The following is a 27,598-nucleotide window of genomic DNA, read 5'->3' on the forward strand; positions in this document are numbered from 1 at the left end:
GCACAGAGACGTCCCCGGGGTGGGGCCAAGACCTGGGGTGCACAGGAAACCCCTGGGGGGACGCACCAAGACCTTGGGGCGCACAGAACCTTCCCAGGAGGATGCCCCAAGGTCTTGGGGTGCAGAGAAACCTCCTGGGGGGATGCACCGAGACCTCAGAAGAACAACCCTGGGAGGATTCAGAGAAATCTCAGGGTGCACAGAAACCCCCCAGGGTCTTAGGGTGCACAGAACTCATCCAGGGTGATGCACCAAGATTTTGGGGTGCGCAGAACCCTCCCAGGGGATGCACCGAGGCTTTGGGGTGCACAGAACCCCCAGCAAGGCCGGGTGCCGGTGGCACAGGGCCAGTGACATCCCCCTTGGCGTGTCCCAAGCTCTGCTGTGGCTCAGCCCAGCCCTGTGACCGGCAGCACAACCCCCCTGGCCCCGAGCCCTTCCCTCCTCTTCCTCCCCTACGGAAAACACACAGGATGGGTTTTGCAAATGCAGAAAAACTACAGCTCCTCTCGATGCCAGGCCTCGCTCCGGCCAGCGCCACGGCTCCACGCGTCCTCCTCGTCCTTTATTTGGCAAACGTCTCTTATTATTATCACTAGCATTATTATTATTATTCATTTTTGGACCTCTGCAGACACTATTTACATTCACATTAGCGCACAGCACTGCTGCCTCCGCTCGGAGCTCGGACTTTCCCTATTGCACTTCTGTCCTCCGTGCCGCTCCAGCGAGGCGAGAATCCCAAATAATCCACATTGTCCTTGGCCAGGAAGGCGGCAGCGTTCCTTTTCCTTTCCTTTTCCTCTTAAAAATCCTTGTGAAACAAATCCAGCACGGGGTGTGGGAGCAGCCTGGCAGTGAAGGGATGGGGGGTCCCCCGACGGCTTCGGGGAGGGAGAAACCCAAAATCCGTCTTTTAATTTCCTTTTTTTTTAAATTCTTTTTTTAATTATTAATATTCTTTTTTTTTTTTAATCTTTTTGTTCTCCTTTCCCAGGGCGGTGGTGGGCAGAGGTAGAGATGTGCTGGCTCTGGCTGCGGTTCTCAGCCCCATCTCCCCCTCCCACACCTTGGGGGTTGGGGTTTTAGTAAAAAAACACTTTTTTTTTTTTTTTTTTTTTTGCTTTATTTTAATAGAAATTCTTTAAAGCCCCAGGGGCATGTCCATCCATCCTTGTGGGGAGGGGAAGGAAGCGACAACAGAACGAAACGAACTTTGGCAGTGGAGAGACGTTTGGATCTTCCTTGGTTTTGGATTTCCTTTGGAGCAGAGGTGAGTCTGGTCTGTTCTTGGCTAGCTAGCAAGGTAGTTACAGGTGAGCGTCCGTCACGCGTCGTCTGGTTTTTGGATTTTTCCTTTTTTTTTTTTTTCCTTTTTTTTTTCTTTTTTACAATTTCTTACTTAAAGCCAAAGAGTCCGACGTTTTCTTTTTTATTTTCTTTATTTTTTTACAAAAAAAAAAAAAGGTAAAAAGAAAAAAAAAATAGGAAGAGAGAGCTGAAGAAAAGAAGGTTCTTTCCTCCTCCAAGTGAGCCCCTCGGCAGCACTGATGGGGGATGGGATCGGGCTGGTCTCTCCCCACAGCACTGCGTGGTGATGCTGGAGCCAAATCCCTCATCCAAAGAGCAAAAAAGAAAAATAAAAACAGCCAAAAAGCCCAAAAAATCCCAAACCACAATCCCCCAACCGATAGAAAACCAACCGAAAAAAGCCAAAACAAAGACTGAAGATAGAACAGAGACCGGTATTTGCCTTAACTCCACTTAAAGCCCAGTTTGAGGATCCGTGAGGATTAGTTGTGAGAGCTAGAGAGGTCGTTTCGGAGGTCACACGAGTCAGGTAGCTGAGGAAATTGCACAGGGTGCAGTCCGTGGCTCTGCCAGCCCGAGGGCAGCTCAGCGGGACGCGCTGTCCAGCGGCGCCGGCGTGGCCGGAGTGCCAGCGCGGGACGCGGCCACCGAGCCCGCCTCGCTGGGGCTGCTGGCCATGGCGGGCACCCCGTCGGGCTGGCCCGGCCCGGGGGCGGCGGGGCCCGGCAGCCCCTGCAGAGTCTGCCCGCAGACGTGGTGGTGCTTCTCCCAATCCTTGTGCTGGCAGAAGGAGCCGCAGTAGCGCGCGGTGTTGCAGCCGCTGCACGTCTCGCTCGCCTTCCGCCCGCAGTTCCAGCAGCTCTGCGGGAACGGGAACACGGCCTCAGCTCCAGAACGTGCACCCCAGCCAGGCTGTGCACCCTCACCCGGGACTGGGCACTCCATCATCCCAGAGTGTGCACATCCACCCCAGAGTGTGCACATCCATTCCAGAGTGTGCACATCCATCCCAGACCATGTACATCCACCCCAGAGTGTGCACATCCATCCCAGAGTGTGCACATCCATCCCAGACCATGTACATCCACCCCAGAGTGTGCACATTCGTCCAAGAGTGTGCACATCCATCCCAGAGTGTGCACATCCACCCCAGAGTGTGCACATTCGTCCAAGAGTGTGCACATCCATCCCAGACCATGTACATCCACCCCAGAGTGTGCACATTCGTCCAAGAGTGTGCACATCCATCCCAGTCTGTGCACATCCATCCCAGAGTGTGCACATCCACCCCAGACCATGTACATCCACCCCAGAGTGTGCACATTCCTCCAAGAGTGTGCACATCCATCCCAGTCTGTGCACATCCATCCCAGAGCGTGCACATTCCTCCAAGAGTGTGCACATCCATCCCAGTCTGCGCACATCCATCCCAGAGCGTGCACATCCATCCTAGAATGTGTACATCCATCCCAGTCTCTGCACATCCATCCTAGTGAGCACATCCATCCCAGACTGTGTATTTCCATATCAGACCAGGCACACCCATTTGGGACCGTGCTCCCCTATCCTGAACCAGGTCCCCCTAATCCCAGACCACACAACCCTACCCTGGACCATGCACAACATCCCAGACCATGCACATCATCCTAGACTGCAGCCACATCCAGGACCATGCACCCCATCATTGCCCACGGGGCTGCATCCCCATCTCGGTGCAGGAATTCCCCTCTCCTCCCATCCCAGGGTGCTGCTGCACGCTCCCATTCCCACTCTTGCATGCAGATGCTGCAACCTCGATGGCATGACGAGCAGGTTCCACACACCAGCACTGCCACCAACCTGCCCCCCAGGGTCCCCACCTCGCTCGAGTCCTCCTGCTGATTGATGACGGTGAGGGCATCCTCGGACGCCTGGCGCTTGGCCTCGGCCAGGGCCCGCTCCATCTTGGCGCGCTCCGTCGTGATCAGCTCGTGGGCTTTCCGCTCGGCATCCGACACGGCCTTCTGCAGCTCGGACATGGCCTGGCGCTTCACCTCGTTCACGGCTTCTTCTGGAAGGCAGCAGCCGAGCGTGGCCGCGGTGTGCCGCTGCCCCAGCATCCCCCCTTCCCGCAAAACCACCCCAAATTCCTCTTGCGCCGCAGGCGTCCAAATGAGAGGAGCTGGGGCAGAGCCCTTTCCGGCCCAGCACCCTGCCGGGGGCTGGTGCCCACCCCGCACTCACCAGCCTTCCTCCAGATCTCCTCGGGCATGTACCCGGAGAGCGGCCGCGGCGCAAAGTCCCGGTGAGCGTCTGCGAAGGAGAGAGGGGATGCCCTTAGGAAATGCCATCCCCTTGGAACGCCCCCGCCGGCAGTGCCAGACCCCCGGGAGAACGGCGCAGGCACCCAGAGCGGGCGCAGCCCCCGCACGCGGCCCGTGGCCCCGGGGGTCAGTACCTAACTGGGGAGCCTCGGTGGCGGCGGAGGAGGAGTTGTGGGGACGTGCGGAGGGGGGGCTGCCTTTCTTCATGTCCTCGGCGTCGCTGTAGCGCCGGATCCAGTGGTTGAGCTCCTCGCGATCGGCCTCCTGGCACCGCCGCAGCACCGTCAGCGACCGCCGCGTCTTCTCCACCATGTCCATGATGCAGTTCAGCAGCTGCGGGGGCAACAGCAGGCATGGGGAAGGGGCTCTGCTGCAGGCAGCCGGGGGGCTGTGGTGCCCGGTGCTGGGCAGGGGGATTCGGGACATGCCAGGCTGTGCCAGCTCCGGGGTGCTGAGCTGGCTATGGAAGCAGAGGATGCTCGGGAGGAAAGCCCCCTGAGGGACTGGGGACAGAGTGGAAGGACACACACACGGATGGGGCAGGGACACTACATACGTTGTTGAGGTGTTTCCACTCCTCCGCCCACTCCCGGTCCGTGAGCCGGTGGTCGATCACCTCCTCCTGCCGCGTCCCGTGCACGGCTGCAAGGCAAGAACGGAGCGGGGTCAGCCCCCCTGCAGGACCCCCCTCCCTTCAGGGGGTTCCCAGCCCCGTTCCCCCCGTGCATGGGGACAGCAGGGCTCACCGGCGGGCCGCTGGCGCTCGCGGAGCTCCCGGGGGTCGGGGTGCCGGTAGGCGTCCCGGTAGTGGTGTGCCATGGCCATGTCCTCCAGGCGGTAGTGCTGGGGCAGGGGGGGGCCGGCGGGCGCGTGCCCCAGCCCGTTCGGGGGGTGGCTCAGCCCGTTGCTGGGGCTGTAGCGCTGCGCTGGGCTCATGGTGCACGGCCGCTTGCTGAGGTGCTCGGGGTGCAGGGGGTCTCGGTCCAAACCGTTCTCTTTGGTCCTGGCCGGAGGAGAGGAGGTTGGTCCCCACTGGGCCCCCTGGAACAACCTCCCCTTTTCAGGGGTGCGTCCCTGAAAAATGCCCCACGCCCCATCCCGGCTGGCACCTGTCTGGCGTCCTCCTCTTGCCGCTCTCGCCCACCTCCAGGAGCAGCTCGGAGGAGTCGATGGGAGAGGAGGCGTTGGCGTCCAGCAGCAGCTGCTCGTGCTGGGCCAGGTACTGGGCCGGGGTCTGCTTGGCCATGCGGGCGCAGTGCAGCAGCTCCCGCTGCAGCAGCGGCAGGTTGGCCTGCGGGGGGGAGGTGACAGTCCAGTCCACGGCCCCGCAGCCCCCCCGGAGCAGCCTGGCTGTGCCCCCAGCTCGCCATGGGCAGGGGGTGCGAGGGGGTGCCTTCCCTTTGGGGTCCTGCTCCCTTTCCCCAGGGGACAGCCTTGGGATGCCAGTAGAGCAGCCAGGGGCCAGGTGGGCTTTGGGGGGACGTGTATGGCACCCCACAGGGTTCAGACACAGCTTCAACAGAGCCCTCCTGCATCGTGGCAGGGGCTGCAGAGCATCATCCCTGGGCCAGGTCAGCCACCTCAGCCACTCTGTCCCTACAACTGCTCCCTGGCAACTGCCACCTGTGGGACCCCCAGCCCCTGTGGTACCCACAGCTGTAAGGATCAACTGTGAACTCCCCTCCCACCCACTGTGTCCCCCCACGGCGCTGCAGCCCCAGGAGCAGCAGGAATTAAGCAGCAGAACCCCCTTTTGCCCGGCGCTCTGGCTGCCAGTCCTGGATTTTGCCTTAGGCAGCTGAGCCGCAGCCAAATCCCATCTGTGGGACACGTTAGCGCCCGAGCCCGAGCTGCAGTTGCGGTGAGCAGGGCCAGACCCTCCCTCCCCTTCCCTTCCCTGGCCGGGGGGGAGCAATCCCACAAAAACAGCAAGTCCCCAGTCTGGGAAGCACGCCGAGCCCGGCTGGTTGCAGTTAGGATAATGAGAAACATCTGGGCCGGGTGGTGGGAACAGCTGGGAGCGGGGTGCCAGGGCGGCCGGCGCGGCCGCTGCGCTCTTGGCACTGGGACAGCGGGGATGGATCCCAGCCTGCCTGGAGCCACAGGGCCACCAGTGCCTGCCGGGGCCTGGCCGCTCACCTTTCCCTGCTCCCATGGATCCCAAAAACCCTGCAAAGTGGACAGGAGGGGAGGGGGCTCTGCTGTCGCCCTCCAGCTCAGCCTGGAGCAGACCACTCCAGCAGATTCCTGTGATGAGCATGGACCTCCACTCACGGACCCCTGCTCTGGGGGGGCTGGCATTCTGAGGTGGAAAAGGGGCTATTTTGCACTTTTTAATTATTCCTTTGCTGACAAAGGAGAGGGGACACTGGGCTCAAACGTCTGCTGGCAGTGCCGGTGTTGCCAGGCGTGCCAGCGCCAGGCAAATCTCTCTGGAGCGGGGTGACACTGCAGAGTCAGCGTGAAATTAAAAGGCACATTAAAAAATAGTGGGGATTTTTAATGAATTGCAAATGGCAACCAGCTGGGCTGACCCCTCGCGTTATTGCAACCAGCCCTGGCCCTGTGTGACTCCACACGTGTGGGGGTACACACGTGCCTTGGGGGGACACGGGCAGACCCACAGGCAGCTGCCAGCCCCAAAGCCATCCCCAAATCCCCTGTGCTGAAATGCTGCCACCAATCCCGCCCTGCCCAGGCTGGAGACCCACCTTGAGGAAGGGGATGACGAAGGGTCGCAGCGGGAAGTTGGTGGCCTCTTGGAGCTTGGCGTGAAACTCCTCGATGGTGAGGGTGGAGTTCTGTGGGGACAGCCTGGGCTCAGCACCCCTGGCACAGCCCCCGCATCCCTGGGGACACTTGGCTGTTCCTCCCCCATTCCTGCTCCTCTTCCAGGCTCACAGGGAAACCACACTCAAGGGAAAACCATGCTCAAGGCGATGCCAGCAGCCAGGACCAACCCTGCACTGGCTGTGCAGATCCCAGGAGACGCTGGGAAAACAACCCCCTTTCCTCCAGGATTTAGATCAATCTAGGCCACTCTTTCCCTTTTAGCAGCATCTCCATCCCCAAAAGAAAACCCAGGATCCTCAGATGCGGGGTCCCCGTGGCTCAGCCCACGGACGTACCACGAGCCCCAGGACGAGGGTGCGCACCCGCTCCCCGATCTCGGGGGAGATGTCGTTCCCGAACTGCTGCAGGGTGGTGAGGAAGCGCTTGAGCTTGGAGAGCTGGCGGGCACCACAGGCCGGAGGGAGCTGGTGGGTGGACAGGGAGGCGCTGGAGGAGGTGGCCGGCCCGTTGCTGAACCCGTTGGGGGTGGACGGAGCCCCGTTGATGGCGGTCGGTGAGTGGCTGCTCCCGTTCATCACTGGGGAGACAGGGAATGGGAGGTCAGAGTGGGTGGCTGTGCCCTGGCACCATGGGGACAAGGCTGGGATGGTAGGACCAGCGTGTCCTGCTGGGTAATGTGGGGCTGGCACCCCCTGGAAGGCTTCAGGATGCTGGTGAATCCCTGGGGCTGCATCCTGGACTGGTCCCAGTGCTGTGGGGGCTGCAGGGCAGGAGGGGATGCAGAGCATCCTCCAGTGCAGCAAGGGCCCGACCCAGCTCCTCAACAGCCAAGGCAGCCAAGGGAAGGGGCTCCATCCTGCCCCTTGGGGAGCAGCTTAGCACTCCCAGAGAGAGCCCATGGAGCCCAGCCTGGCTTGCAGAACACTGCCACCTCTGTCCCCACTGCCCGGTCAGGAAGGACAGGAGCTGCCTCAACACCGCACACCAGCAGACCTAGGGGGGATATTTTGGGGTACCAACCATCAGAGTGGCAGACCACTCTGTCCTGCACCAGCCCCACACGGACCTTTTCCCGGCCAGCACGGGTGACAAGATGTGTCACTCACGTCCCGACGGCGCAGGCGACGGCACGCATCACCCGTGTCCCAGCCAGCACGGGTGACAACACGCGTCACCCACGTCCCGACGGCGCGTCGCCCCGCGGCCCCCGGCACGCACGCGCCTGTCCCCGCTAGGCTCTCACTGACCTGGGGGTGCCGTGCTGCCCTGCCAGCCCTGCCTGCTCTGGGGGGTCCCGCTCGCTCTCCGGCCGGGCAGCGCCCGCCGCCCGCTGAAGAGGTGCCAAAAATAACCCGGCGGCCACAACTGCTTTTATTCCCGCGACAGGTGCGCTCCTAAGTTGGACACCACACATGTCCCCGGGCCGGGATGGGGCTGGGGTTCCCGTCCCCGTGACCCGCCGGGGCAGGGCGAGGGGCTGGCGACGGGGAGCACCCCCGGGGCTGCGGCTGCGCTCGGGTCTCTCATGAGAGCGGGTGTTTCATTTTACTTACAAAGACAGACCATCGACCATTTCAAGCAACCATGAAAACGGCCGCGAGGCAGAAACGTCGGAGGGCCAGCATCTCGATCTGCAAGCAAAATAAAACACGCTATGATGAGAGAGCAGAGGGGGCAGCTCTCCAGCCCTGCACGGGATGCTCCTCACCACGGGCACGTGTGCCATGGGCAAAGCCGCCAGACCCGCCAGGGAGCCGGGTCCCTGCGTCCTACTGCAGCCACAGGGAGGGGTCAGGGGATGGATGCTCGGCTGCCTGATAAAGACCTGACATTTTAGGGACCAAATGAAGTCCCTCAAAGCCAAAAACAACCAAAATGCCATGATGTCCATGCCAAGCTGCTCCATGCCCCCAGCCTTGTGTCTCAAACCCTGCTCCATGCTGAGCAGTGGTGCAGAGGCCGCCTGCTCCCCAGTCCTTCATCCCAGACCCAGCCACACCTGGGCTGCCACATCAGCACAGGGCTGGGATTGACACCCAAACCCCCTCCAAGCACAGCCGAGCATGAGCTGATTTCTAGAGTCCAGAAGCGCTGCTGGGGGGCTGCAGGTGTCAGGGGATGGATCTTGGGGGTTGTTTTGGGGTGTTTGCTTCCCCACTGGGTTTTTCTGAGCAAGAAACAGCCACGAGCAAAACCCTTGCGCATGCGCGTGCCCAGGAAAAGTCTCAGCAGAGCTGGAGCAGCCGCTGGCAGTGGCCACTGCCACTGCTGCCAGGGGGCCAGCCTTGTCCCCTGCCTGCCTGGATCCTGCACTGCATGTGCCTTGTCCATCCACGTGCCAGGATGGTGACGCCAGCACCGTGACAGATCCCTGGTGCAAACCCTGCAGGTGTGCAATGAGCCCACGTGCCTCGGGTGCCACCACCGCGTTGGGTGGCTGTCCCCAGTCCAACGACAGAGACTGAAAGTCCCACCTGGAGTCCCTTGATGCCACCACGCCATAGCCTGGGCAGGGCAAGGAGGTCCCAGCCACTGTGGCTGGCCATGACACTGCCCTGCCACCACTGGGTGCCACATGCAGAGTGGCAGATGTGTCCCCACATGCATGGGACCCACCACAGGGCCATCTCTGATCCACAAGAACCCCCCCCAACCCCCACCGCCCTCCAACCACACACTGCCCTGTGCCAGCACTTGGTGACCGGCTGGCAGAAGAGCAGGATGTCCCTGTCCCCAGGGACCTCACAGGGCACTGCTGGCCACGGGCAGTGCCACGGTGCTCCCTGCAGGAACCACGGCTTGGCAACGTGCACCCAAGGAGAGCCTCCAGCCTGAGGACAGGTAATGTCACCCCATGTCACCGCCAGCACCGCGCCGGGCTCTGAGCACGCTGCTGGCCCCGGGTGCCACGCGCGAGGCGGAGCTGAGGGCACGGCCCCGGGCTGGCAGCCCGTCCCCAGCGGTACTCACTGGTGCTGGGCGTGAAGGAGGGGTGGCGCGTGGCTCCCTGCGAGGCGGCGGGCGGCGGCGGGGGCATGCTGGGCGGCGTGGAGCGGGCCTGCGTCTTCACGTCGGCCGGCGAGTCGGGCATGGCGGCGGCCGGAGTCTCCGCGTTATCTGCGGGAAGAGGGCACGGGGTGGTGAGCAGGGTGTGCCAGGCAGGGCCATGATTCCCTGGCAAACAGGGCTCAGGGGCAGAGGGGACACCTGGAGACCTTGGGCTGGCCTGGGCATCGCCGGTGCCACTGCAGAACTCAGGTAACAGGGACAGTGCCCAGTGTTCTGTGTGCCACAGGATGGTGGGGAGGGTGATGGACCTGCAGTTCGTCTGCACAGAGGTGGGGACAGTGCCCTGTGCAGGGACACAGAGTGCTGGCACCGCTCTGCCCCTGCCGTGCCAGCCCTGCCCCAGCCTGTGTCACATCACTGCTGTCACAGCACAGCACCCTCCTGACACATCCTGGGAATTCCTGCTGACCCCTCACCATCCCTGGCAGCATCACCCAGGGCTGGCACAGCCCCTGGCAGAGACTGTGGGATCATTACAGCCAGTGTTTAGTGGCAGTGACGATAGCAGGACCCGCACACCCACCAGTGACTGTCCCCCCCAGACCCGAGTGGCCCTGCAAGGCCAGATCCTGCAATCCAGGGATCGTGGAGCTCCGGCCATCACCATCACCCCAGCGGGCATTGCCGCCTCCCTCCCAACCCCAAATAACTCCCAGCAGTGCATTCCCGGCGGGGACCACCATCCCCTGCAGCACCATCCCCTGCAGACACGGCCCCGGGGCAGGGTCTGGGCCCCGCGGCTGCCACGCTGGCCCTGACGGGTGGCCACAAGTGCTGGCAGCTGTGGGGATCTGTCACCGTGCCCGCGCTGCCGCTGGCTCTGGCCAAAGATGGAAGCAGCCACCACGGCCACCCCCGGCCATGGGGTCCCCCCTGTGCCCTGGCACGCTCCCACCTGGCCTGGCTGATAATCACTAATCCAATATTCATCCTTAATCCAGGATAACTGTGGGGAGATTAATTGAACCTGGGCACAGCGCATTGGCCGGGCTGAGTCAAAGCAGGGCCTGATCCCCACGGAGATGCTGTCGGGGTTGTGCCGCAGCCGGCGGCGCACGGAGCGCCAGGAGATGGTGGCAGGAGCCAAAATCTCAGCTGGTCACCCACAGGATCCTTCTGGAAGGCTCCAGCACCATGGGTATCCCTCTCTGTCCACAGCACACTGGAATGCTGCAGACACCTGGATGTGAATGCTGCAGTTCCCCGTTCCTCGCTCCCTTCTCCCTCCCCAGCCACAGGAGAAACCCCAAGACCACGCAGCTTCCCTCACCCCAAAACCTCAGCTTCCTCACAGGGCCTGCCAGAAGAAACGGTTTGTTTTTGAAAAGCTTTTATTTTCTTTTTTGTGGAAATGTCCATCTCTGGGCAAAACTTCTCCAGCCTTCCAGGCTTCCCCCGTCACTCAGCAGAGCAGGATCCAGCTCCGAGGGCAGAGGATGAGCCCTGAGTGTGCACAGAGTGTGACCCTGTGAGGGTCACAGCTGCAGCACCTGGATCCCACACGATCCTTGCCTGAATCCCTGGCACCATCCCTGTCCTTGCCACGCCCCTGGCAGCATCCTTGCCTGCATCCCTGGAATGGTCCCTGCCTGCATCCCCATCCCAGCTCCGGTCCCCCTCACTGCCCTGGCTCCGTGCACAGTCCCACACCAAGGAGAAAGCATGGATACATTCATCCTGGCACTGACATGGCTTTTCCACAGCTTCCCATCAGCAGGAAAGTTTCCATCAAGCTCAGCAAGCACTCAGGGAAATGGGGCCTGGTTCTGGTTTTTCTTGTATTTTCTTTTTTGCCTTTAAGTTTTAAATTTTCCCCGAGGTGTTTGGGGAAACACAGCCAGGCAGGCACAGGAATAGTCCCAAATCCAACGGGATAAAGAGCTTGGAATGCCCAGAGGACCCAACCACGACTGTGCCACCAACCCAGGTCCTTTGCAGGATGGGATGAGCTCCAGGAGAGCAAAGAAGATTTTGGGGAGCAAAGTGCAGCCTCCCCTCAGCACCTTCAAACAGCAATTCCCCAGCACAACTCCAACTCCACTGGAATTGTTTTTCCCTCTATTTTTTTCTCTCTTTGGGGTAATTTGTCCCAGCCGCTCAGGGCCGTGTCTGTTTTCCTCCATCTGGTTTCCATTAGGTCTGTGCAGCCCAGATGAATAAGTAATAATATAAAAATAAAAGGATTAGTATTTTCTCCTGGGCTGGCGGGAGCGGCTGTTCCCCACCCTGCCCCCCGGGGCCAGCGGATGCCGGACCCCCGCACACCCCTGTGTGACCCCGAGCCCCCCATTTGTCACACCGCAGGGTTTAACCCCCGGGGCAGGGTCCCTGCTGGGGTGACGCTGTCACACGGCCAAGATTCCAGTGGGCACACGGCATGCTGCAGCCTGGAGCCGGGGGGACAGGACCAGCGCCGGAGGGATGGGGCTGGCAGCCATCCCAGCCCGGCGTTTGCTGTTTCCCACAGCCCCAGGGAACCCGTGCAGCCACCACGAGCCCGGGGCTCTGCCTCCTACCCGGGCAACAAGTGGGATGTGCCAGCTCCGGGATGAGTGCGGAGCGCCCGGGCCGGCTGCTCTGCTCTCCTTTCCCCAGGGATGGGGATGAAGCAGGCAGGGAGCTGCCCTGGATGTGGCCACTGGAAAGCCCCGGCTCCCTGCAGGCAAAGCTTCCCGGGTGAAGAAGGGGTTAAAGGGAATGCAGCGCCCAGCATCCTTCATGCTCTCCAAATGGCCACAAATGAAATCCAGATGCTGGAGGCGACGTCTCCCCAAGCCAGGCTGCCTCCGAAACAAAAGCAGGGAAGCATTCCTGCTCCTCAGCTGCCGCAGCCAGCGGGGCCAAGAACAACTCCCCGATAAGATGGCAGGGCCGGAGCTGTCCCAGCTGGAGCAGGTTTGGAAGCGTGCAGCGCCTGAGGCCGGGCAGCAGCGCCAGCCACGTGCACCAGCCCGGCAGAGCTGGTGGGACCTCCGGGCACCATCAGCTCTCTCCTCCCCTGCACCCATCCTGACCCCCTCCCTGGGGCCATGGTGACAAAGGTGACAACAGGCAGCTTGGAGCTCATCCCCACTTGCATTTGGAGCACGAGAAAGCAGAAGTGCAGCTGTGGGATGCTGACAGAAGGTGGGTTTAGGTGGGACATTGGGAAGGAATTCTTCCCTGTGAGGGTGGGCAGGCCCTGGCACAGGGTGCCCAGAGAAGCTGTGGCTGCCCCTGGATCCCTGGAAGTGTCCAAGGCCAAGCTGGACAGGGCTTGGAGCACCCTGGGCTGGTGGAAGGTGTCCCTGCCCATGGCAGGGCAATGAGGTGAGCCTTAAGGCCCCTCTCAATTCCAACCATTCCACGATTCCACCATGATGCTGGAGGGATGCTGCCCATCCATCACCAGGGTGTCCCAGGTGCTCATTTTGGGGAGCCAGCCCAGCAGGGAGCAATCCACACCCAGCACTCATCAGCAGAAATGAAGCCCTTCAAAAGTAAATCCAATTAATCAAACTCTCTGCACAATTTGTGAAGGAACCCAGATTCAGCCAGCTCCAGTCCTGGGCAGCCCCTGCAGGTCATCCCCACCTTCCCCACGGGCATCCTGAGACAGCTCCTGTGCCGCTGGCCCAGCTGGGACACCTCCCAGCAGCACAATTCCGGGGTAAAGCAGATTTTCCCCAGCTCAGGTACATCCCAGTGGGCTTTGCTTTCTCAGCACCCACATCCTGCAGCACCAGCGCTGCTGGCAGATGCCCCACGGGCAACTCCAGGCCATCAACTCCCAGCAGGTCCCAAGCCCCCCCCCCCGGTGCCCTTCCACCTCCCGCGGTGTGGCAGTGACAGCACAGCTCCACACGGGACAGCAGCTCCCGCAGCCAGGCTCTCCACAAACCCCAAAATCCCAGTTTTCAAGCCAAAGCCATACACCCAGGGACCCAAACCAGCTGGCTCGGTGCCACCAAGGCGGTGCCAGCAGCTCCCGCTCGCCCCGAGCTGGCGTGGCCGGGGGTGGGGGATGGGGATGGGTTTGATTTTTCCTCGAAACAACAACAAAAAAGCCAGGAAAAAAAAAAAAAAAGGGTGCCCTCTCTGTTTTACAAGCCTTCATTTGCTATTGTTTATGTAAACAGGTAAATTGTTTCGTATCTCAATTAAAAACATCTGCCACATAAATGAATACCAATTAACTCATCCTGTTTTTAATTACTCTGTTAATTACACACAGGCAGCAAAAAGGATGGCAGGGGAATAGGGAAAGCATGCTTACACCCCCCTTCCCACCTTGCTCTTGGCAAGGATCCGAAATGTGCCCAGATAATGATGGATTAAGGTGAAAACCGTGGCTCGTGGCCAGCTCCGGCGTGGCGGCTCCCTCCCGGGGCTGCCGGGGCGCCTCGCACGGGGATTTCCCGGGACCCTCTGGAGAGGTTTTGGAAAGCCCAAGCCCCACGGGATGCCCCAAGGCCCCTGCGTCACCCCCCGCGCCGGGCGGCGCAGCCCCGCTGGCACTCCCGGTGCCAGCCCCGCGCTCCTTCTCCAAACGTGTCCACGGGACAGAGCGAAACTTTGGGACGGCGAGAGGAGCGAGGAGGCAGCGTCCTCATGGACCGAGCGCATCCTCGTGCTGCCCCCGGGAGCCCTCCCGGCCCCGAGCGGTGGCCCCGAGGCTGCGCGGGGTGGGTGCCATCCCTGGCGAGGGACCCCGGGCGCCGCCGGCCCCCCCGGCTGCGGGAAGCTTTCCAAGCGAGCAGATGGGGCAGGGAGCGGCGGCAGGAGGAGGAGGAGAGCAGAAAAGGCTATTTTCTCACGCTACATATTTTACAAGTCGAACATTTTGTGCATTTCAGCCCAGCCTGCAAAAGCATCTCGGCCTCAGCCCGGGGACTCGACAGCGGAGTCTGTGAGTCAACAGCGGCTGGCGACGACGTGGCTGCTGGCGAGGGGACAGGCTGGGAGGAGGGGTCCCCCACACACAGGGGCAGTTTGGGGGGTCTCCCTGATCTATCGGCCAGCAGCACCCAGCCATGCCACAATATCTGCTGCAGAGTCGCGCCCGCTGCCACCGTCGGATTCATCCCACTGGGGTGGCACAGGGAGGTGGGCACACACACCCTGCTGCTCCCCAGCTGCCTTACACTCCTGGAAATTAAATATCCTGGCTAAACACCAGGAGTAAACAGTGCCGCGGGCAGCCCGGAACACCTGGAGAGGAGCAGGGCTGGGGCTGACCCTGCCGGAGCTGCCCCCACCCAGAAAACACCCACGCCTGGGCTGCACCATCCCCCAGAGCACTGCCAAAGGGGCACCCCAAAACCGGCCCCACGCCCAGCCGGGGGTTTCTGCAGCCGTGTGCACGGGGATGCTCATGCCCAAAGGTGGCCCTGGTGGCTGGAGCAGGGACAAGCGGCACACGCAGCGGGTTCGGGGCATGCTGGAGGCAGAGAGTGGCTGGAGAAGGGAAAGCTCCCCCTCCACACCGCCGCAGCTCCCGGCGCGGTCCCTGCAGCGTGGGAACGCCGAGGCGCCGCCGGCTCCCCAGGGACCCCGTGCCAGACCCTGCCCCGCGGGCGCCAGGCTGGTAGCGGCTCCGAGGGGTGCCGGATCCGGCCGTGCTCTCCCACAGCCTCCCGGCTGCTGCCTCACCGACTCTTTGTCTATTTTTGAACCACGGGCTCCATTTCAAGGCGATTTTGCCCATGTGAAATTGAATCAAAGAACACAGGAAAAAATATTAATGAGAATTTTGCAAAATAAACAGGAAATCCCTTGGATGTTTTCTGGAACCATCGGTCAGCATCTTCCGAAGGAAAGCTGGGGGTTTGTCAAGGTGGGGTTTCCCCTGGGCAGCCTGAGCTCAGTGGGAGGGTGGGCAGAAAACAGCTTCAGGAAATCTAAAAATAACCCCAAACCGGTCAATGGCACTAAGGCCAGGGCACCCAGGCAGGGGGTGCCCTCTGAGCCACCAGCCTATTCTTGCCCCCGGCTGGCAAGGACTGATCCCCGCTTGGCAACTCCTGTTGTCCCCATCCTGCTGGGCATCTAAATCCATCTCCCACGTGAGATCCAGCTTGGAAACACAGGCCAGGCTGCAGCACCCGACCTGCAGCTCCGACCGCATCCCCGGCCCCAGCAGCAGCCGTTAAGCCCAGCTTAACCCATGGGCTGTCCCTGGTCCCTCCCAGCCTGGTTCACAGTACCCGGCCTTGATCTGCCCCAAACCTTGTGCTCACTGTGACCGTGCTGCTCGGGCTGGGGGCTGAGGAGGGTCAGTGCTGGTGTGGGGGGATTTGTGTGTCCCCCCAGGAGGGACCCAGCTCCTGCCCCGCTGCCAGCACTCCCTGGCAGCCCTGCACTTCCTGGTTGACTCGCTGCCAGACCACTGACTCCCACTAAGAGGTAAAATATTTATGGGGTGCCTCTCCTCCCCGGGGGCCCCACAGCACGCAGACACCATCCCGAGGTGGCTGCAGGACAGGGGACTGTGCACAACCACGGGCAGAGCCGAAAGTGCCCCCAGAATTCAGCAGGGATTCACGGCAGCGAGCGGAGCCAGACCCCATTTCCACAGCACCGCCGGACACCGCAGGAGCCTCAGCTCCAGGGGTTTTCCAGGCATGCAAACATCCATGGCTCCGAAGCAGAATTCCAGGAACGTCGGCAGAGACCTGCCAGCCCCAGGTACCCCACGGGACCTGCCAGAGCCCCCTCCTGCCTGCAGCAGCCCAGCCCTGAAGGGGGGCTGAGCACCGGAATATTTTTCCATGCTGCAGCCTGGAAGTTCCCAATGTAAGAGGCAAATCCTGCAGCCACGGGAGGCCTCCCCACTGCCCAAACCCAGCACCCAGCCCACGGCAGCACCCAGAGCCACGGGAGAACAGCCTCTCCCGCGCTGTGTCCTGGCTTTTCCCCCCTACAAACCAACATCTGCACTCACGTTTTCCAAACAAAACACACCCAACATCTGTCGGCTCCCGGGTAAAACCTTACCTGCCAGCATGGGAGGCAGCCGGCAGGGAAAACCCCCTTGGCACAGCCAAGTTCACCTCCACTCACCTCCCCAACCATGGAATCTTTCCCTGTGTGGAAACTCTGAGCACGGGGACCTGCCTCACAAACCTCTGAGGATCCAAGAGCCCACCCCAGGCGGCAGCTCAGCTCCATGGGGCTCCTCACCCGAGGACCGTGGCTGTCAGCATCCTCCCCGGCTGCTGCTTCGTGTTTGCCGTGGGATTTCAGGCTGGTTCCCCCATTTCTCCATGCCCTGGACCACGGCAGAGCTCACCCCGCCGCGGCGCCGAGCAGACGGATGTTTGCAGTGTCTTCAAGTCGCTCGACAAAGGAGCAGGGAATTAATATTCCTTTTAATTAAAGGCAGAAAAATCTCTTTGTTCCTGAACAGAGAGGAAACAACAGAGGGAAGAGCTCAAAAGCTCTTCCTAAGCTGGAGACGAGACCATCGCTTGGAATCAAAGACACTGTCAATGCACACGTGACCTCGAATTAAAAAAACAAAATGAAACGCAGCAGCGGCAGTGGCTCCTCTCCGACAGCGAAGGAAAGTTGCAAAGTTTTTCTTGGCTAATAGAGAGAAAAAAAATAATTCCAAGAAAAGGTGTGTTTAACTAGAGAAACGCTCTGCGGTATCCGAAGGCACCATCCAGCGGCGAGGGAATGACGGGAAGAGCTGCTTGTGCTCCGGCTCAGCGTCGCGGAGGAGCCACGGAGAAGCGCGGGCCAGCCTCGCTCCATCGCTCCGCCGGCAGCATTCCCTTGGCAAAGCCGGGCTGCCCAGCTCAGCTCAGCGCAATTCCAAAGGGAAAGCAAGAGCAGGCGCTGATGAATGGCAGCGCTGGAGACTCCCGAGCCAGCCTTCCTTCCCAAATCCGCATCCAAACAAACATCCCCTGGCACACGCCAGGACTCTGCGAGCGTTCCCAGCACAGCCCCGTGTCCCCAGCACGGCCCCGTGTCCTCGCACAAAAACACAGAACGACGGGAGCTGGAACTTCCCAGAGCAGCCCCGGGATTCCTCCCGCAAACTCTCCCGAGTGGGTCAGCTCCTCCTCGCCACCCACCACGGCTCCAGCTCCAAGCCCACAGCAGCCGGAGTGGGATGCGGAGCTGGCGGCAGAGAGGAGCGATGCAGGGATGACAAAGAGCTGGACTGCTGGGCACGAGTCGGGAGCCACAACCGGGGGGGGTCTGCTGGGGGGTGGGCACAAACTCGCGTGGGTTCCCGGGGACGCTGTGCCGCCCCACGCCGCCCCGGCGCTGGGGAAACGGCGACGGGGGACACGGAGGGGAGAGCAGGAAGCGCCCCGGCGGCGCAGGGAAGAGGGGTCTGCACTCCGCCGCCCCCGCGGCAGCGCGGTGCATGGGAGCGGGGCCCACGGGCGCGGCGATCCCGCTCCGGGGCTGCCTCCGCCGCGGAGCCGCTCCGAACGCTGCGCCCGCTCGCCCCGGTTGTGCCCCCCGCTCGCCCTGCCCCGCTCCGCCGCCGTGGCGGGGACCGCGCTGGCTCGGGCACACGGAGCATCACCGTCCTCTGCGCGCCGGCAGATGCCCCGACACCGGGAGCACCCCCCGGACACCGGGAGGCTCCGACTCCCCTGCGCACCGGGAACGTTCCCCAGGCACCAGGAGCCTCTTCCTGCCCTGCGCACCCGCAGCTTCCCCGACACCGGGAGCCTCGCCGGGGTACCGAGAGCATCTCGGACTCCGGCACAACAGGAGAGTCCCCCAGGCACCGGGAGCCTCTTCGGCTCCTTCGCGCCGGGAGCACCCCCCGAGCATCAGGAGCATTCTCAGCCCCTTTTCCACGAGAGCCTCCCCGGGCACCGGGAGCATCCTCCGAACACCGGTAGTACCCACAGCTCCTCTGCCCTACGAGCCCCGCCGGGCACCGGCAGCCTCCGATTCCCCCGTGCACCGAGAGCATCCCCCGAACCCATCCCCCTTGGAGAATTCCAAGCCCCGCTTTCACGGGAGCCTCCGCGGGCACCGGCAGCCTCCCCGTCTCCGTCCCGGTTGGCGGACGGCACTTACCGTCCTGAGGTGTGGCGGAGGCGTGAGGTAAGTCCCAAAGCAGGGGCCGGCGGGGCCGGCAGGAACGGGCAGAGCCGGCAGCGGCCCCCGGCGGCGGCGGCCCCGGTCCGCTTAAGGCCGGCGCTGGCGGAGCGCGGCCCCGCGGCGGCGGCTGCCCCCGGCACCTGCCCGCCGCCGCTCGCCGCGCCCGGGGCCGCCGCCCGCCGCCAGCTCCGGGGGTCGGGGCGCTTCCCCTCCCCCCGGAGGGGGGGCACCGGAGAAGCGGGGGAGGGCGGAGAAGCCGCGGTAAACCCGCGGGGCCGCTTCACCCCCTGCGCGCTGCCCGGCGGCGCATCCTCCCGGCGCCGCGCCGCGGCCGTGGGGCTCCCGCGGCCGCGCTCCGTGCCCGGCCGGGCCCCCGCCGCGCCGCCGCTGCCGCCGCGCCGCCCGCCCGGCCCGGAGTGAGCGGGGCCCGCCCGCGCCGCTGCCTTAGACCGGGCCGCGCCGCGCCCGCCAGGGGGCGCCCCGCCGCCGCCGCCGCCACCGGAGCGGGACCCCCGGGATGCGCGACCGGGAGGGGAACGGGCTGGGATGGACGGGGACAGGGAATGGGCGGCATCGGGACGGGAACGGGCTGGGATGGACGGGGACACGCGGCTGGGCGGCACCAGGGATTCTGCACGGAGCCGAGGGGCTGCTCGGCACCGGGGGACTGAGTGGGACCCCGGCGGTCTGCACGGGGACGTGGGGCTGCCCAGGGCTTCAGGGGGTGCACTGGTGACACTGTGGGGACCAGAAGGCCGTGCACGGCGGTGTACGGGGCTTGGAGGCTGCAGGGATTTGGGTTTGCAAAATCGCCAGAGTTGGGGATGCTAAAGATCGGGCGTTGCAAAGCTGAGAGTGGGGGGCTGCATGGGGGGCGGGGTAACACGTTTTGGGGAGCTGCAAGCAGCTGAGAGTTGTTTTGGGGGAGGTGGAGGGACTGCAAAGGAACGGGCATGGACTTGTCCGGGGCCATGGGAAGAGTCAAGGGGGTGGAGCAGCGTGGGGGTGTCTGCAAGGGGCTGGGGGGCTGCAGGGGGATGGAGCTGTGCTTGCTCAGCTTCCCTCTCCAGGGGCCCAAGGGCTGGGGTTGCACTGAAGCAGCCACAAGACCACAGGCACAGCCCTCAGAGTCCCATATGCCCATCCCGGCCTGGCCTTGGAGTGCCCCCCACTCTGCTGGGCCTCGGTGGGGCTCCACGGGCAGCTGCGTGCTGGGAATGCCGGTGGGACCCTCCCCACGGCGCTGCGGGGCAGCGGTGCACATCTGGCTGCCTGGCACACCCTTCCCGCGTGCCCCGTGCTGGCTGGGGCGCAGCATTCAAGTTTTCCCTCCCCAAGTCCTACCACAACGCTGCTGCTCCTGTGCACTGGGAACACAATCCCTGTGAGTTTCCCTGCGAATTTCCCTGCGAAGCCAGCCCTGCCTCTGTGTGTAATTACTGTGCCTGGCAGCTGCTTCCCTCTGCGACTGCCCTGAGCCGGTGCATTACTCATCCTCGCCCGCTTCCCAGGGATTGGGAGAGCGGCAGCTCTGCCAGGCGGAGTCACTGGCACAGCACGGCTGCTGCACAGCCAGGGTTGGGTGCCACAGAACAGCTGCGTGGCCACTGGACAGCCAGAGAGTGACCCTGAGGCATGGACACTGTGTGGGCACTGCACAGCCCTGGCATGGCCACTGCACAAGTGCTGCATGGCCTCTCTGTGCCCACTGCCTGGCCAGTAAATGGCCATTGCAGGGCCTCTGTGTGCCCACTGCCTGGCCACTAAATGGCCATTGCATGGCCTCTGTGTGCCCACTGCCTGGCCAGTAAATGGCCATTGCATGGCCTCTGTGTGCCCACTGCCTGGCCAGTAAATGGCCATTGCATGGCCTCTGTGTGCCCACTGCCTGGCCAGTAAATGGCCATTGCATGGCCTCTGTGTGCCCACTGCCTGGCCACTAAATGGCCATTGCAGGGCCTCTGTGTGCCCACTGCCTGGCCAGTAAATGGCCATTGCATGGCCTCTGTGTGCCCACTGCCTGGCCAGTAAATGGTCGTTGCATGGCCTCTGTGTGCCCACTGGCTGGCCAGTAAATGGCCATTGCATGGCCTCTGTGTGCCCACTGCCTGGCCACTAAATGGTCGTTGCACGGCCTCTGTGTGCCCACTGCCTGGCCAGTAAATGGTCATTGCACGGCCTCTGTGTGCCCACTGCCTGGCCAGTAAATGGTCATTGCATGGCCTCTGTGTGCCCACTGCCTGGCCAGTAAATGGCCGTTGCATGGCCTCTGTGTGCCCACTGCCTGGCCAGTAAATGGTCATTGCATGGCCTCTGTGTGCCCACTGCCTGGCCAGTAAATGGCCATTGCATGGCCTCTGTGTGCCCACTGCCTGGCCACTAAATGCCAATCACATGGCCACAGAGTGACCTTTCTGTAGGTAGCAAATGATCATCACAAGGCCACTAAGTGACTATTCGATGGCCACTAAATGGCCATCACTTGGCCACTATGGGGCTACCACACGGTACCCAAATGACCACTGCATGGTCACTGCACAGCCCAGCTCCCCGCACTGATGGGGTCACGGCAGGAGGTGCTGCAGAGCCCTGACCCAGCCCTTCCAGCCTCAGCTCCAGTCTTCCATCCCTTGCTCCCAGAGGGCTCCCAGGGGGCTGTGGTTCTCCAGGTTGTGCTGCCCCCGTTCCCACAGGAGCCTTTCCCCAGGAGCCCCACAGGTGCCGTGGCCCCACTGGCACAGGAGCACTGGAGGGAAATCCACCCCACACAGCTGCACCCGGCCTTGCATGGGTGGCACCGCTGGCACATGCAAATGCCAGCACCGCGTGTGCTTGGGGACACAGGCACTTGGACACGTGGTTCCCAGCACAGGTCGAGGCGTTGTGGACCCCCAGCATCATGGGGGCAGCCCAAGAGTGTTCCCAGAGTTCTGGGCTGCCAGCACAAGGCTCCTTCGGGATCAGACCACTCACTGGGAGAGCAGGGACCTGCCCATGGGGGTGACCACGCTCTCAGCCCAGCCACCGGTGTCACACACCCAAGTGCAGACCTGGAACACACCACAAAACCCTCCTGGGAGTGCCCAGCTGGTGCCGTGCCACAAGCCTGGCAATGACCCTGTGACCTGCCAGCCCCCTGCCGCGAGCACGTCACAGGGACCTGCCGGGAACTGTCACCACCTCTCCTTAATTTGGGGTGCTGCTGAAACAAACACCCCCTGCCCTGGCACCTCGTGCCCCACGAGCCCCTCAAGCACTGTCGGGACGGGCAGGTGGCACCGTCACCCCGCAGGACAGCAGGGGGACAGAGCCACCGTGTCCCCCCCTTGCCTCCCGGCGGCGTTTGGGTGGCAGGGGCTGCTGCGTTCCCATTCCACGCACGCAGCCTGTAATTTTGGTCTATTGAAGTCATAATTCACTACTGTGAAAATAAACATTTGTGTTAGCTCGCTTTATTCGGCGGGGTTCAGCTGAATGTTAATAATTCCCCGCCGGCGGCTTTGCACGTGGCCTGGGATGCTGGGACAAAGCCGGGGCACCCGTGGCCATGGCCGTGGCCACCTCCTCGCAGGCTTTGGGCGAGTTCCCACCCTCCTTTGTACCCTATCGCTGGGATCCCCTGGATCCCGAAGGAAAAGGGAAAGGAGGGCCACTTTGTACTAATCCAGTGATAATGAGGAAGATAAACGTAATTCTTAGGCAATATTTGGAGTCCAGCACCTACTCAGACCCTTCCCTACCCATCCCTGTCACTGGGTTTGTACCCTTGTGCTGTTTTGGGGGTGCGCCCACCACACCAGAGACACCCCATCACCCACCCCGTGCCACGGCCATGCAGGAGGCCGCCTGGGCGCCCCCAGCCCCGGCTGTCCCCAGGGCTGTCCCCAGATCTCTCCCTGCTGGGTGCAAGGGGCTGCTGCTTCCCTCGGCATTTGCATCTTCCCAGCCTTTATCTTCCTCCCGGTCTCTGTATTGCTGCAATTACAGACACTTTAAAACACAATGATCTGGCTGTTAGCGTGATGGATGACAGAACCTTTCTGTCTGGTTTAAATCATTGCTGAGAGTGAGCAAACTTCCCCGGGTTAACCCTTTCCTGCCCCAAACCCGCTCCCAGCCAGGGGCTGCTGTGAGCTCCATGGCCACCCATCCACCACACGCCCGGGTCCCATGGATGGGATAAAAGGGGGTCTGGCATTCCTACGGGAAAACATTCCCCCATCCCTCAGCTCCCTGGGGTCTGTGCTGTTGGGGCTCCCTGGGGACAAGCGGTGGGACCGGCCCCGCCCCGGCAGAGCCGGTGGCCCCGCTCCGCTGCGGTGGGAAATTAACGGCTGGAGCGGAGATAAGCGCCTGCTAGAGCCCGATAGCCGGCTGGATCCATCCCAGCCCCGGGCTGGCAATCCTTCCCCCGGCAAATCTGGAACCAGGGCGGGATGGGGCCCCAGTGCATCCCCACCCGTGGGAGACGGTGGAAACTCCTGTCCTGACTCAGTGTCGGTCACGCTGGCGCGTGATTGATGGCGTGGCGAGCCCGGGGCGGGGACGAGCCACACACGTTGTGGTGATCCGTGCTCCCTTTGTTGTGGGGAGGTGGCATCTCCCACTGCCGAGCATCCTGCCCAGTGCCCATCCATGCCTGCCCACCGCACAGGTGTCCCAGTCCCACGGGAGGGTGTCACCATCACCCATCACCTGTGCTCACGGTGCTGGGTCGTGTCCTCCATCCCTGCTGGGTGTGCACGTGGAGAGGCTGCATGCAGTGGTTTGAGGGTGCCAAGGACCTGTCCCAGGGGAAGGGGCACCCCAAGGCACAGCCTGGGGGAGAAGGGGAGCGCTGAGGCCTTGGCAAGGTGCGTGCCAGGAGATAAAGTACTCGCTGAGGGCAGATGAAGGCAACTGGTAGCAAAACCTCTCAGGAAATGGTCACCACCACGTGCCATCCATATCTGCCCCTGCACATGACCCCTGCCAGCTATCAGGGCCGTGCACACAGGCAGGGGCAGCGCGGTGGCTGCTGGGCTCACGGTGCCACCAAGGCACCCTTGGATGCCCCCTCTTGCTTCTGCAGCCACCGCGGTGATGGGGACGCTTTTCACACCTTGTGGGTGCCCAGCCATCGGCGGGGACCCAGTGCTGTCCCCGTGCCTCCCGCTGCTGATGCACTCCCCCTTCTCCCGGCTCTCCCGGGGCTCCGGCTCAGCCCCGGCGCTTCCCAGCGTGCCGGGACGAGCTGATTGCTATTCCGGCTGCATCCCCTCTTCACAAGCCTCAGGCTTTTTAAAAAAGCCCACGGTGCTGGTTCATCACACCTTGCCCCCGGCCAGGCTGGTGGCTCAGCCCTGTCCCTCCACGGGCACCCCGTGCCGTGCCGGGTCCTGCCCCTGCCGCTCTCACGGGACGGTGTCTGCCGGCGAGGGCACCGAGCCGTGCCGGCGCTCAGCCCTGGCGTGCCACGGGTTTCCTGTGCCACCCCCAGCGGGTCTGTCTGTCCGTCTGGGTTTCTCAATCTCTATCCATTCCCTCTCGGGGAGCAGAGCATCCCTGGGTACCTCTCTGAGTCCCCGCCGGATGTGGCAGTGCCAGGGGTGCCCTGCAAGCAGAGCTTGGTGACGGCGTGTGGCCGAGTGCCCCCAAGCTGCAGTGATGCAAAGCCCTACACCGCTGTGGGGTCTCCAACCCCCATTTGCTTGGAGCATCCCGGCAGGGACAGGGAGCTGCTGGGCTGGGAAGGGTCGGTGTGACCGTGGACGGTCCCATCGCCCTGGCTGCGAGCACGGATGTGGTGGCCCAAATCTCAGTGCCCAAATCTCAGTGCCCAAATCTCAGTGCCCAAATCCATCCCTGCGCCAGCACGGAGCACCGGGAGCCGGGCTACAGCCCCCGGCGCTCTCCCCTTGGCATTTGGCTTGCAGCAGGAGCCCTGGCGCTGGATTTTCCTGCACGTTAATCCATCGGGGAATGCAGCAGGGAGATAAGGGGCCGGTGGGGAGCCAGCGGCCGGGGAAGACGCTCGCCTGCCCGCCGGCTATCGCCCGCCGCAGCTGCATCCGCCCCGGGGACATCTGCTCGGCAGGAAGAGCCGTGCGCCAGCCTTTCCCAGGAAAGGGGCTTCGCTTGTGCCTGGCTTCCCTCCGTGACCACTCCTGGGGGTCCCCAGACTTGAGCTCACCCACCCTGCAGGCATCGGGCTGGAAAGAGCAGCCCCACCAGCTGCTGAAGCAGATCCAGTGTCTTTGTGGCTTTTCCACAACTTCCACATAGAAAAGAAAAAAAGAGCATCTCCCATTAAAATAAAAAAAAATTTAAATCCTGTTTTCCTTGCTGACAGATTCATTGATGCTTCATGGCGTTCAAAGGGAAACCACTGCTTATCATCCTGCTTGTCCTGCACTGCTGGCTCCAGAAAATCACTGGCTTGCCTTAAAAAATGGGAGACTTTAGGAAACAGCACCATTCCCTGGGTGCTTCCAGGTTTTAGGGCTGCCAGGGGCAAAGTTTCCAGCTTTTCTTTTCCATGGAGAGCCCAGGAAGTGTTTGAACTGCAAAGCCAAGATGGCCACGTGCTGCCCTGACTCCAGGAGCTGTTTTGGGGTGCATGGTGATGCTGCTGGCACCTCCATGGGAGCAGCACCCAGTGGTAAGTCCTGCCAGCCTCATCCTTGGCCAGCAGGAATTGACTGGGAGATGCTGAACAAAATCCCCTGAGCTGCTCTTGGGTTCACAACAGGTTCACATTCCCCTTCTCCCACCCTAACCTTGGGGACCAGCTCCTTCCTGGTCCTCCCCATCCCACAGGCTGCACTGCCTGCATCGTTCCCAATAGTGATGGGAATTTAATTAGCAGGCATTGCGCTTCCAACACCTCGCATCCCTGCAAAAATCAATGGGAGCGAGCAGGAGGTGGTGTGAGCCTGCCTTCACTCCGCACGCAGCTTGGATGGACATCCAAGCCCTGGGGCTGCTTTCAGATCCTTCCCAGGGCCAAAATCCTCTGCCTTGGGTTCTGGCTGCGTGGAGGCCAGTGCTGATCTGTGTCGTGCCAGGCCATGCCACGGGGAGCCACGGGCTCATGCCGGGTGAGGTCTGGGATTTGTTACGAGGTCCAGATGCGCCACAGCAGCAGAGGACGTTGCGGCTGTCTCTGGCCACCTGCATCATTTCCAAGTTCCCAGGCTAAAAGCAGGGCTTGTTATCAAGAGCAAAAAATGTGCCACCTCTGTTGTATTTCATTTCCCTTTCTCCACCTCTTCCCTGCCCGCTGTGCATCAGAGATAACAGCTCTCGGTGCCGAGGCTGGAGAGCGGGGCCGGCAACGGCCTCGCCAGCCCTATCACTGCCTCGCCGGCCGCAAGGAAATCAGGAAGTTTGCAGAGATATTTGGCCAAGAAAATAAACATTTCTCCTGCCAAAAGCCTAACGGGCAGCCCGGTGAGCCCGCAGCAATCTGCACGGCTCCCTGGCTGCAGCCTTCCGGAGCGCCGTGCCCGCCGAGCCCCGCGGCCGCGCCACCTCATCCCGGCGCCTTCTCGGAGCGTGCCCCTGCCTGGCATGTGCCAGCTCTGGGGACAGGAACCCCAGCACGGCTCCCCACCCTTGGTGGACTGGCACAACGGGTGCAGCACCCAGGGTGCACCCAAACCCTGCCCTTGTGCTGTCCCAGCTGTGTCCCTGACCCGTGGGCAGGTGCCAGGGGTGGGCAGGGGGCTGCGGCCGGAGCGCGGTGCCGGGGCAGCAGGGTGGGGAGTGAGGGGAAGCGAGGCACGGGGCCAGCATTGTTCACACCGGTGACTCAGCCGGCTCTGCTTTCCTGTCCGCACCGGGCACGGGCCCAGCGGATCCCCCGAGCCCCCCAGAGCTGCCACAGCCCCTTGGCCTCAGTGCCTGGGGATGCTCCAGCACAGGGATGTGGGATGCTCCATCCCCACGGAGCCTCTGCACTGCAAACCATCAGCAGCAGCACCCGGAGAGCCCGTGGGGTCAGATGTGAACTGCTGATCCCAGAAAGAGCACAGACACCCAGCAAACACAGGGTTGAAACGCTGGAAATAAAACATCCTCGGGGCTGATTACTCGTTATGGAAAGGTTTAATCACAGAGCAGGCTCCGAATGGGTCCCCACGACAGTGAGCCCATGGAGCCCCATGGTGCCTTTGCCATGGGCTTGGCCATGTCCCAGCTCCCCGTTCCCTCTGGCTGGTCCCCAAGGAGATGCACCGACCGGGGCCAGCCACGTGCCACCCTCGGGGAGCACCTGCCTGTCCAAGGCTGTGTTTGGCACTGGGGTGAGTCACCCGTGCCACGGCACATGGCACTGCCACGGCCACCGCCACCTTCCTCCCGCCGCTGCGTCTCACCTTGGCTGCTCCTGCGTGGTGCCCTGGCCCAAGAGGGGTCCCTGTCCGCTCCGAGGAGTCCTGAGGGGATGGTGCCAGCACCCCAAGTCTGCGAGCCCCGCCGAGCCTGGTGCCGCCAGCCTTGTCCCACGTGTGGGCAGGAGCTGTGCTGGGGCTGGCGATGCCGAGCTCCGGAGGGGCGCGGGGTGTCCTGCCCGCCTGGCGCCTGCCCGGCCGCCAGGACCGCTCATGTGACGGCCGGGGCCGTGGTGGCAGCGGAGCCGTGTCCCATGGCGAGGGGAAGGTGAACAGCTGCCGGGCAGTGATAATGCGGCGGGTGGGGGTGGCCGGGCAGCTGCGCCCGTGTCCTTCCCCAACAGGAACCATCTGTGACCAAGCCCAGCTCTGCCTTCCCTATCAGCCATTCCGGTCTGACTTTCCAACAACTTCCCCTTCACGCCGGCCTCACTTCCTCACTGCGAGGGGCCAGCACGGTGCAACATGGCACGGCAGGACCAGCACAGCAGGACAGGCACGGCAGGACTGGCATGGCAGGACAGGCACGGCAGGACTGGCATGGCAGGACCGGCATGGCAGGAGTGGCACGGCAGGACCGGCATGGCAGGACTGGCATGGCAGGGCTGGCACGGCACAGCATGGCATGGCACAGCATGGCATGGCACGGCTGTCCTGGTGCACCTTGGCACAGGGAGCCCCGTGCACAGGGCC

At 62.7% G+C, this 27,598-nt stretch overlaps 1 protein-coding gene across 8 annotated transcripts; it reads right to left on the reverse strand.

Annotated features, from left to right (window-relative positions):
• Window positions 1-941: 941 nt before the first annotated feature.
• CBFA2T3 (CBFA2/RUNX1 partner transcriptional co-repressor 3) lies at window positions 942-27,299 on the reverse strand. 8 transcript variants are annotated; one of them, XM_068203214.1, is made up of 12 exons: window positions 26,891-27,299; window positions 9,378-9,524; window positions 7,961-8,038; window positions 6,743-6,984; window positions 6,326-6,415; window positions 4,724-4,905; window positions 4,361-4,617; window positions 4,171-4,256; window positions 3,749-3,947; window positions 3,535-3,603; window positions 3,171-3,361; window positions 942-2,172 (listed from the first exon to the last, which is right to left on the reverse strand). In XM_068203214.1, the coding sequence occupies exons 2-12, from the start codon at window positions 9,496-9,498 to the stop codon at window positions 1,897-1,899; spliced, it is 1,791 nt and encodes a 596-aa protein (XP_068059315.1). In that variant the 5' UTR covers window positions 9,499-9,524; window positions 26,891-27,299; the 3' UTR covers window positions 942-1,896. The 8 variants fall into 8 exon arrangements, with proteins under 8 accessions (XP_068059315.1, XP_068059319.1, XP_068059314.1 ...); XM_068203218.1 differs by lacking the exon at window positions 26,891-27,299 and adding an exon at window positions 18,510-18,779; XM_068203213.1 differs by lacking the exon at window positions 26,891-27,299 and adding an exon at window positions 18,506-18,646 and having other exon boundaries at window positions 9,378-9,513.
• Window positions 27,300-27,598: the final 299 nt, after the last annotated feature.

Source organism: Anomalospiza imberbis, chromosome 12 (genome assembly GCF_031753505.1).
Source record: "Anomalospiza imberbis isolate Cuckoo-Finch-1a 21T00152 chromosome 12, ASM3175350v1, whole genome shotgun sequence".
NCBI lineage: Eukaryota > Metazoa > Chordata > Aves > Passeriformes > Viduidae > Anomalospiza > Anomalospiza imberbis.